The sequence below is a fragment of the Hylaeus volcanicus genome, chromosome 5, assembly GCF_026283585.1.
Source record: "Hylaeus volcanicus isolate JK05 chromosome 5, UHH_iyHylVolc1.0_haploid, whole genome shotgun sequence".
Classification (NCBI taxonomy): Eukaryota; Metazoa; Arthropoda; class Insecta; order Hymenoptera; family Colletidae; genus Hylaeus; species Hylaeus volcanicus.
Window position 1 is genome coordinate 30303848 of NC_071980.1, and position 10791 is coordinate 30314638.

Below are 10791 nucleotides of genomic sequence, written 5' to 3' on the forward strand. Positions count from 1 at the left end.
ATTGAATCCTACTGGAACGTTTTCGAGACTAGCGACTCCTTCGACCTTTCTTTCCGCGATTCCGTTTGCCGGTGAAAATGCCAGGCGAATTATCTCCGTCGTTCCTGGAGCGTGTAATACGTAAAAGGCGGCTGGTGCGCGGTGCTTTGTCGCGATACAACGACCGACGCTCGACTTGCGATTTCTATATCGCCCGAAGCGTCGTCGAGTGGAGGGAGTCGAATCGGGGGATGAATCGCGAGCAGATTAAATTCGTTTCTGGCGCGTCGTCGCGTGTTTCTCGATTTGGAAGTGGAGCAGAAGGAGGTTGCGCACGCATTCCTCTTCGTCCTCGCGTCTCCGGTTTTTGTTCCGCTCGTATCGCGCCGGTTTTTGTGTCTCCGCGCTCTCCTCCGTGCACCTCCTTGATTCATACAATTTCACGGTCGGCTTGGCGCTCGAGCGCCTACGTCCCCTGGTTCCCCGGCCCCCCGCCCCCCCCCCCCCCTCCCCCGACTCTTCAACGCCCTCGCTCACTCGCCGTCGCCGTGTTCTGTTTTACATAAAGATCAGAGCATTAAAAACGCGGCGCTACACGAAATCAACCCCCTGGCCGCCAGGCCTCGTTCTTCTTCTTTCCAAGACCCTTCGAGACCCCTCCAAGCCCCCCAGACGCTCTCTTTTTCTCCTCGCCATCGCTAACTCTCCGCTCAAGAGAGCGAGAGCGTTGGAGCAATTACCGCCGCTCGGGATACGATGCCCGGAATCGGTTTCTTCGATGCCCGCGCGAGAAGATTCTCCAACCTGGACGTTTGTTTTTCACCGCAGCCCGGGGTCAAGGAGGCCTTCCTCGGAAATTGATCGTTGCGGCGTGTTTCGCGACTAAAGCGTTACTTTGAACGCTACAACCACGTATTTCAGGCGAAACAGAATATTTACATTTGAGAAGATTTGGAAATTGGAAGCTGAAGGAATTTATTGAATTGTACTCCTTTAGAAGAGGGCCCCGGAGTTATTGTTAGCCTCGAACAACTATATAGATAAGGAAAGTATTTACTCCTTCATCGTCTACACTCGTTCTACCCAATCCTACACGAGTGGTTACTTGCAACGAGTCGATTAGAAACGGGGAATCGTGTCGGAGGAATTTCGTGTCGTCCATCTTGCAAGAAATGGGCCCGATCGACGCGCAGGAATGACGTTGGGAACGTCCAGGGCACAATGCGATGATTTTTCGAGAAGTAGCGCGTTTCGTTTTATTTTCGCCGTTTCTTTTCTTCGTCTCCTCTCGGGTGGCGAGTTGGCCTTCTCGCGACGCATTGTGCGCCAGTTAATTACGTGCGGATAAACGCAGAGTCATACCGGATACAGTTCGAGGCCCTCCTTTTCAGAGGGCTGTCGGGGCCCCGTCGAAGTCAACGGGCGAAAAAGAAACAACGAGGGACCCCGGGTACGTGGGCACAATGCCAACCGTTTAGGGCCGAGAACATAAGGGGGCGCAGCCCTCTCGATCGGGCACCGGCTGAAATTGTTTTCATTGTTCGCGCGATTTGTCAGGGTGTGTAATACGGTAGCAAAACTATTAGTCGCTGGATCTTCGGGGCACGTACGCGCCCCGTACCTGGCTCCAGCCTCGGATTAAAATTTTGCAGGCCCCTCGAAGAGATCCAACGATATTTTCAAAAGGAAAGAAAAAACGTTTCGTGTCAGAAACACTCCAATATTTCTTGGCGTTGCAGGAGTTTTATATTTATCGCGTTGCGTGGTGTTGCTCGACGTGTAACGCAGCAGATAATCGTGTTAATAGTGGCAGGTACAGATCGTAAACCTCTTTAAGAGGTTAACACAAGGGCATATTAAATTGAACAAAATTATATGACTTGAAATTTGTACTTAATTATAATTAAGATCATATCGTATCGCAAATAATTTTAATTAGACTCATGTATGCTTTCTTTTGGCCTAATTCAAAATGTACTTCCGAGGTCTTCCAGCTAGCCCCACGGGGACCCATGCCTCGATTCATCCTTCATGCCCTCGTGGGCCTCTCGACTCGAGGCTCGGCCTGCGGCATATCTTGAGCAGTTAAATTGTCATTTGGATATCAAAGGGACGGAACACCCCGCGCGCGGATAAGGGCGCCAGAGGTAATTTGGCTCAGTGAAACGCAAACACGCCGCCCAACCCCCGTGGAATATAACGGTCCTGACGAGAACGCACGAATTCACACCCACGCACCGCGAAACAGCCCTCCGAGCTATTGTTGCTCAAAGCATAATGGAATCTCGGCCCCGACGTCTCCTAGTCCCGCAGCTCGCGTCGAGGAACGGGGAACGGGGAACGGGGAACGGTTCTTCTCTCGGCCGTGTGCCAGTTAACTGGGATTTAATGGCCTCGCAATTGGATTTTACCATTGCTCGTTGCCCAAGGAGGCGCCATTTCACGCTCACCGATTATACATTCGCGCCTCCGCCTCCGACCCCCTCCCAATCCTCGCGAGCGCTCTTCTTGCCGCGATTAATCCTTTCGATCGACAGATACCTTGCCCCGGGCCATTCCACCGACTATTCGGGGACCCGATTCGATCCTCTGCACTCTCGATTCACGCTGGGTTGCGTGGTTCAGACGTTTCATCTCGAGAGGATATTTTACATTCGACTCCACCCCTGTCAAAGTCCCTCACTCGAGTATCGGACACTTATAACAACACTCTCGGTTTATAGCAGGTGCGACAAGTTCTGCGTCTCAAATAAGTGATCTAGTTTGATCCCACGAGGTATTCGGACTGGTTGTGGAGATTCTATAGAAAGATTCCTTATATAATCGCAAGGGTTCCTACCGTGAAGAGGACACCATTTACGGGCTTTTTCTCACCTTCGAGACTCGGTGGCAACGGTCGTGGACCCGTTCGAAGGGACGTCCTTTCGTGAGCTTAACGAAGTAGACCGAAACGAGGAGCTCGTCCGCGGTTAATTCGGCGCGATATCATTAAAGGGACATTTTCCAGTTTTCACCCTAATCCTTGCGGAATTCAGTGAGCAAACCTGCGGCCCTTTCACGCCTGCCTACGTCCGTTATCCCTGTCTGCGTCCCTTCTCTCTTCCCCCTTTCTCGCAGTTCGCGGTGGATGGTTTTCCACTAATTACCGCTCCGTTTCATCCTTCGCGCATTTGGGTTCACGCCTCGGCGAAATCGACGCCAAGACCGCCACGAGATCGTTCTTCCTCTTCCTCTTCGGGGACGATCGACATCTTCTATAAACCAATGTTTCTGTTTCTTTGTTGTCGCAGAATCGCTGGTGCAGGAACTCGAGCTGGAGAGAAAATCGCGGCAGCACCAGGCAGCCGAGAGGGACCAAGTGAAGTCTCCTCTTCAAGGTGCGTCCAACTGAACGACCAGGCTATTCTCGGTAAATTCGTCCGACGATGCACGATGGCGACGGTGACCTATTCTACCGCGACGCCTGCCCGATGCAAAAATTACTGGCGCCAGGTGGACACCAAATTGATGGCGTCCAACATCGGTGGCATCAGTTTGAGCACTGTCTTGGAATTGATTTATTTAAAATTGGTAGAACAAGTATCGTGATATTTTGTGACTGATCGTCTTCTTGTAAACACAAGACATGGTCTTTCAACTATTTCGCGTTCAGAGGTCTCCCGAATGATACGTCAGTTTAGATTCTCTGCGGCGGCGGTAATGAAAATAAATCCAGCGTTGAAAAAATGGTAGCATTTCAAGACCTCCGCCAAAGCCACCGAAGACACGAGCTTAAATCGACGTGCTACGGTCTTGCAAGAAAACTGGCGCCAGTAATCGCTGCACGTGGAGCTTCCAAGTTCTCCGGAGAATCCTGCGGTATAATCGAAGGCGGGAAGGGGGAGGGAGGTCGGAGATAATTCGATTTTCGATTCGCCGAGCGTCGAGAGCCCCGCTCGTTCTCCGATTCGAGCGTGGCGGAGCGACGGCGGTGGAATTTCTTGCGACTAGGAACGAACTTCGGATCTTTAATTAGAAAGTCTCCGGGGGCGGTCCCGTTGCTCCGAAAGGGGTGGTTTCTTGCAACGGCGTCACCGGCACACGCCGTCGGATTCAAAACTTGCCACGCTCGCTAGCTTCGCGGAAACTTGTCGAAAGTTGGTCGAAGGAGCCAGGCAAAAACTGCACCCCGTATGCGGCGCGCGCGATTTCAATGTTCCGCGAGGGCCCGACGTGACGTTGCACGTAAATAATCGTTTTTCGCGGCGCGGGCCCTCCCCTGCGCTACAGCCTTAACGAGTGGTCCCTTAATTGGCCGCGGCTTCGCAAACTCCGCTTCGTCGCTGCTGTCGTTTTCGGTTTCCTTTCTTTCGAGTCACGAAGTTGGAGCAACGACGATGCTTCCTCCAAGTATCGGCTCGTTCCACGAAATATTACAAAATTCTTAACATCGAAGATGTTACCATTTTCCTAATAAAAATCAATTTTCCTAGCATCTCAGATACTAAGAAACAAGTCACCCAAGAATATGGTCTTACAAACATACCGATATACGACGCGTTCCATTAACTATTTGTAACCTATTAATAAAAATAGAGCAACTGGATCTCGTGGAACGAGGCGCTGCCGTTCCCTGTGAAAAAACAATAGAAAGAACTGGGGAAGAGGACGCGACGCGAGAGCCCCAGCCTCGAAGACGGAGTAAATCGAATCCGGTGGACTATTAAAACACGCAGTGATTTTCAATCATAAGCGACAGTTGGATAAAAAGTCGAGTGGCGGCTCGATCACAAAGGGGCCCTAAGGGCCGATGAGTCGACCGGTCTCGTATTTACGAACGCTTCGCCGATAGGGCCCAGAATCCTCCGTCTCTCTCTCTCTCTCTCTCTCTCTCTCTCTTCCGCGGAGAACGCGATCGTCTCCGTCTCTTTCTCGTTCATCTACGTCTCGACAGGCTCTGGATAATTAGTGAGCGGCGCCGCTTCCAACCGAACGATCATCGAATCATTCGCTCGGCGTTTCACTCTTCCTCGTCTCCGAATCACCGTTGCCGTTCGAGATCGCGTTTCCGATCAGGACGAAGATTCGCGAGCGTCGCGACGCACGGGATAGAGTTGGAATAAACTGGTCCTCCTGATTTGCAAATTGATTCGTAAGGTATGGGAGTGTTGAGCAAAGTGTAATCCAATTGGAGATTGTACCTGCTTAAATCACCTCTCGATTGATTTATAAAATTATCTCAAAACCTGAAAAGGGTGTTTCAAAGAGGTGAATCATAACGTTCTCGTACGAATTCATTCGCGAATAAAAGGTCTGCATTAATCATTCCTGCTGCTATAAGATATCAACGAGCATGAAAAGCTTGTAAGATATTCACCCACTGAACATCGAACTTTGACCACGTTTTTCTAACAAAGTCCCATCGTGTATCCAACCGCGAGACTCGTAAAATGCACTTGGATGGTGTTCTGTTTCAGAATCCCGAACGGGCTACTACAAGAACTCCGTTCTGTTCACGAGCGCGACCTAGAAGAGGCTTGACGAAGGCAGAAGAGGAGCAGAGAGGCCAGCGAGCAGCCAAAACGAGTGACGGCTCGACGGAGAGCGACAGAGAGGACGCGAGGAACCGGAAACGCGGCAAGTTCCGCGAAGAGTTGCGCGAACGGAGGAGAGACGAACAAAAGACTCTCCTATTCCAGGGAAGGCGAAACGAAACCGCGAAACGAGCCACAAGGGGTGTGTGCGCGACAGAACCGAACTTTCGGTAGTCCGAGTCTCGTACGACGACGCGAGCACAGTTTCAGCGCGAGTGTCAAGGACGACGTTCACAGTCGAAGAATCGAGTCCTCGTTTATCGGTCGGTCCACGAGGATCGACTTGGAGCAACCGAGAAATCGAACCGTCGATCGAGTCGGTGGTAACACATATCAACGAGGCGGGAACAGCCGCGTCGGGCGTTCCGCTTCCGCGTTCGATCCGAGATCGGTTTCCCAAAACTGGAGACGGGCAGTGATTCGATTAACAAACGATGGAAAGTTAAACCTGCGCTGATAGCAGTTCTCTAGGTTCGCTCGATCAAAACTTACTTCATTTCGCGGTGTAATCATCGCTCCATTTATTTATTATTCCAATCACGATTCGCATTTTGACTGATATTTGTGTAGCTCCTCTGTATCGAGGGTTCGAAAAACGTTTTTAACGAATGCTTGGAAACTTCACGCTTATTATGTACAAGCATTAAACAACGTTGCATCTATTTATTTTATTTAACGAATAAGGCTGTTTGACCTAACTCGACCATTTAATTTCACGTGTATAAAACATGAAACATGTTCTTTCATATATTCACGCCTTCTTTCACGGTGGATTTCATTCGTTACTCGAGATTTTCGTTTAGGTAGAATTTTGCCCGTCTCTGGCCAGGAGGAGACGTCCACCGCGAACACGAGGGTCGGCGAAGGTATACCGCAGGTCCGAGGGTGCATCGAGCACCCCCAGCGCGACTTTCGTCTCCAAGTTAGGCGAAACAATGGACGACATCCAGCAACCGTGTCGAGATATTTCTAAAGACTGCTTGAGAGTGCGTGCGCGCGTGCATGCGTTCTTAGAGGTACCTATCTTCTAATTAACGAGCGATTTCATTAGGTAATTGTGTTAAGTCTGTATGTGTACGGACGATCGGGCGCGCCGCCCCGGTTTCGAGTATTATTATCATTATGATAAACCGTAGGGTCGATAGTCCATTTGTTCTTGGTAAATAAAATCGGCGAGTTTCCTTGCACTTTGTCTCCTTAGTCTTAAAACTAAATTAGATAACGTTACTCTTGGAGACGTTTCAGTCCTCTAGGAGCATGGATACCTAGCATGGATGGAGATCTATGTTTGCAAAGGATTAGAGCGTCGCTAATCGAGCAATGTTACGAAACAAATTTGCTTTTAAGATTAAAAAGACAAAGCACAAAGAAACCTGCTACCGTTATCGTTATCGTTAATATCATTTCCCTGGGGGCGGTGTACAACGGGGCGCCTCGATCGCCGATCCACGATCGAGTCTCGCGGGCTCGTCTCTACCCGTTTGCGAGACAAGGGCGTTTCCATCAGAGGTGGGCAAAACTTTATTCGAATAACGAGCGAAAAGAAACTCTGTATAACGACTCTGTCGAACGCTTATTCGGATAAACTGTGATTTTAACCTCCCCCGATTCGATGCATCATTTTCACCCATAAAATGACAAACTAGTTCACCTTTCGTTTATGGAATTCAAGATTATTTATTCATACGATGTTGTCCATCTCTGATCTCCATTTCGCGAGACGCTCGGAGTCTCCGACGACTCGATCTTCTTGTATCATATAGAGCGAGAGACGCCGAGTGAATGTGCGCGCATCGCTGACCGTGAAAAAAAAGAATAACGAGGGAGAGCTTGCCAGGTGAGCGAAGAATCTGGAGAGAATCGAATCGGGAGCGTGTAGACGTATAGGGGTAGGCAAAATTGCTTGAATCGCGATAGAGGGAGACAAAGGGGGCGAGGAAGCACGGCGACGAGAAGCGTTTGCGAGAAAATCGGAGAAACAACGGAGGATCCGTGCGTTTTAAATCGTAACACCTTATTTATATAAATAACTTAGTTACTACCGTCGATAAGTAAGGCTAAATGCATAACCGCGTGTGTCCCGGCGTTTGCGTCGGGATCGACACGGGCGAAACATTTCCGAAACGGCGCGGCGAGACGTCGTCGTTTGGCGTCGCGGTGAAAAGGAAACCGGTGATGAGGAGGCGAGGAGTACCGCGTGCAAATGTTTCGCCGAGTGGGTCGATCCCCGTATTTAAGATCCATGTACAAAGTCTCTTGCCCGTAAGGTTCTTGTGTTGTAAAGTTCACATAATCATAGTGTCTAGATCGTGCGTACCGGCTAAAATGCCCGTTAAGACGACGCTACACGTAGTGAAACGAGAATTTAACCACCGATAGCTCATCCGTATTTGCCATCGCCGCCAACCAATCGATCGGGGGTCAAAATCTCGCGATGGGGAATCGACGGGGCCAAGGGAGCACGCGAGATCTCGAGATCTATGTTCCTCGAGCAACCAAGTGAACGGTTTGCTCGATCTGGCGATTCTCGATCGGCGAGTCGGGTTAATTCGCGCGAAATAAAAGAAAAGAAAATAATGAAACAAAGAAACACGCTGGATCTGGGGTGGGGTTAACCGGGGTGGGTTGCGTACAGGGGAAAGTAACTCGAGGGTCGGGGCCGTGGGTGGGGGGGAGGGGGGAGGGCGGTTATGGAAAACGCAGCATCGCCGCGCTGCTGGGTAAACGATGACGACGAGCGATGACGATTTCGCGATCGGACTTATACAATCTAGTATCGAGGCAACAAAGTGTATTCATTGTAATTCAGCATTATTACCTATAAATAAATAGTTGTTATTGTAAAAGGCTCTGGTGTGTCTCGATCCCCGTCCCCAGTCTTGCACGAGGCAATTATGTTCTGCTTTCGATGGAACTCAAGGAAATATAATAGAATATAAACAGAAATAATCTCCTTCTTATACACGAACCAATGTTCTCGATAAAAACGAGTACCGCAAACGAATTCTTCATATAGCTACTGATTCCTACCATAGCGATCCACAACTACACCCAACCAAAAACCTTTTAACCTTATTTCTGCAACTATTCGTGCTTCTTTGGATAAGCCAACGAACCGCACGAGTCGTAAAATATTTAATATTTCCAGGGACCACACTCTCATATTTCCCCCTTGTTCCAGAAATATTCACCTAGAGAAGTACCACGATTTTTACGCAGGAAATGAGATTTGCGCCTATGGCGTCGTGGAAAGAGACGATTGGACGTAAGTGATTTCTCGCGTCGTGGAAAAAAGCGTAGGGCTCGGTTGGTGGAAGTTTTTGCATCAGAATTACTGGACTGGGGTCCGATAGATTCGTTGTTGGTGGATGAAGGAGCGCGGTCTCGCAACGTCCAGATTAAAGGCCGCACCGGCGTCGCTAGCCCTGCGACGATGCATTCTTATCAATTTCCAGCCGTCCTAACGACACACGGCACGCGACGCCAGCCCATTGGTCAAGCCAGGCTCCACCCTTTCGACGGGGAATATATTTTAATAATAAATAGCGACGATCCGGCTCACGGTTCAGCGGCGACGACAGGGCCGAAAGAGTCGTAGCCGCTTAATTAAATCGGCCAGCGAACGTCTTAATAGCCGGCTAGGATCTATGCGCGCGTAGATCTCGCAACACCTGGTCACGTAACGAGTTGACGCAGAAGGGAACACGAGGCACGCGTCGTAATTTGTTAGTGATTTTAGTAAAATAAAATTGGAGTAGAACGAGCTCAACTTCAATTTAATGTAATTTGAAGTTTAATTCTGGTTTAAAAGGCTCGCTAAGAATGATTGTATGAAAGGTATTCTAGAAATGGCGATGTTCGTCGCTGCAGCTACTACCGACAAAGACCCGCTTCTTCCAACTTTCGAAAGTTGGAATAAAATTCATACAACAGAGGATTAACCCCGAGGATAAAAGGGAAAGTAACGTTTCGATGCAAATGAAGTACTTCGCTCCTCGCGGCGGCGACAGTGGATGGCTGACGACGACCACCCGTGGACGCCCTTTCTTTCTCCCCCTCGCGGTTTCCACCCCACGTCGTTCCTTCTTCGCTCGAATCATAAAGATAACCGAATTGCTCCACGACTCGACTTTTTATTCCAAGGACATATTGCCCGACAATCATTCGGGCATTTGCATAATTATCGAATAAAACGAGACGGAGTCCCGAGGGCGGTTCTAATGCCCCGAACGCCGCGAGTACGACTAATTTCATGCTCTCGATTTTTTCCTGGACCGCTAGGGTCGTTTTCCTTCTCACCCCAAACCTGTTCACCCAAGCCACCCTCTTTTCTCCGTTTTTTCTCGTCAAAATCGTCCTCCTCCTTGTCTCAACTCGGCTTCCGCGTCCCGACGCGCGTCGCCAGCCGTGGCGAGACCCTCGTTCGGTTCGTCGTGGCCGATTAGCTTAATTCGCCCCCCTGGAACGACGGAATTCCTTCTAATTAGAATCGCAACGAGCGCCGTCCGCGGCGCTCGCTTTACGAGCCGCCATTTCTCCCGTCGATCCACGCGTATAATTTATCAAAAGCAGGTTCCCGCTGCTCGCCGATCGGCCTACAAATCTTCCAGATTATTTCTTTAGGAAACGATCCACTCGACTCACGATCGTCCTGTTCGATCCCGGGACACGGTAAATCCATTTCCCCTTAATAAACGCCACGCGATTTTCCAAACGCGATCATCCTATTTATAGGTTCCACGGCGGAGTTTTGTCATCGAGCGTTGTTTATGAGACACGCAAGGTGAGCAACATTTTTATATCGGTGCCTGCGTGGCTGCCAGAATAATTTATTGCGAAATATTGCCGTTTCTCGAATGGAGAATAGTCAGGGAAAGTGCCGAATGTTATCCTGGGCAAATTCAAGCGAAACGAGGTTTCAGCGTTCCGAAATAAGTTTATTATTACTTTTCATGCGACGTTTTACAGAAATAAAGAAACCTGTAACGGAGGAACTCAGTTCTCTGCTCCTTTTGCAAAAATAAATACCGAACACGACTTCCATTCTTCGTTCCTAGCACTTGTGTGAATAAATTGAGTTTCTTCTTAAAACAACACTCCGAACCACCCCATTGACGTTCGATTTTGCATCTCCACCAACCATTTCTCGAAAACAAGTATACTCGGGAGGAAAAGGACGTCTCGAGGGATCCTCGAGGACTTTTCGCCTGACTTTTCGTCAAGATGTCAACGCGGCTAA

The 10791-nt window shown here is 49.4% G+C and overlaps 1 protein-coding gene across 5 annotated transcripts in view; it reads left to right on the forward strand.

The window, feature by feature from the left end:
- Window positions 1–7371, forward strand: part of LOC128876512 (dachshund homolog 2) — a 173229-nt gene extending 165858 nt beyond the window's left edge. For 2 of the 5 annotated variants that reach the window (XM_054122938.1, XM_054122940.1), the window contains exons 11-12: window positions 3270–3356; window positions 5436–7371. In XM_054122938.1, coding sequence (XP_053978913.1) covers window positions 3270–3356; window positions 5436–5488 — 140 coding nt within the window. In that variant the 3' untranslated portion in view covers window positions 5489–7371. Of the gene's footprint in view, window positions 1–3269; window positions 3389–5435 lie in introns of those variants that run through there. The other 3 variants (XM_054122942.1, XM_054122939.1, XM_054122943.1) reach the window with 3 other exon arrangements.
- The last annotated feature ends 3420 nt before the right edge of the window (window positions 7372–10791 follow it).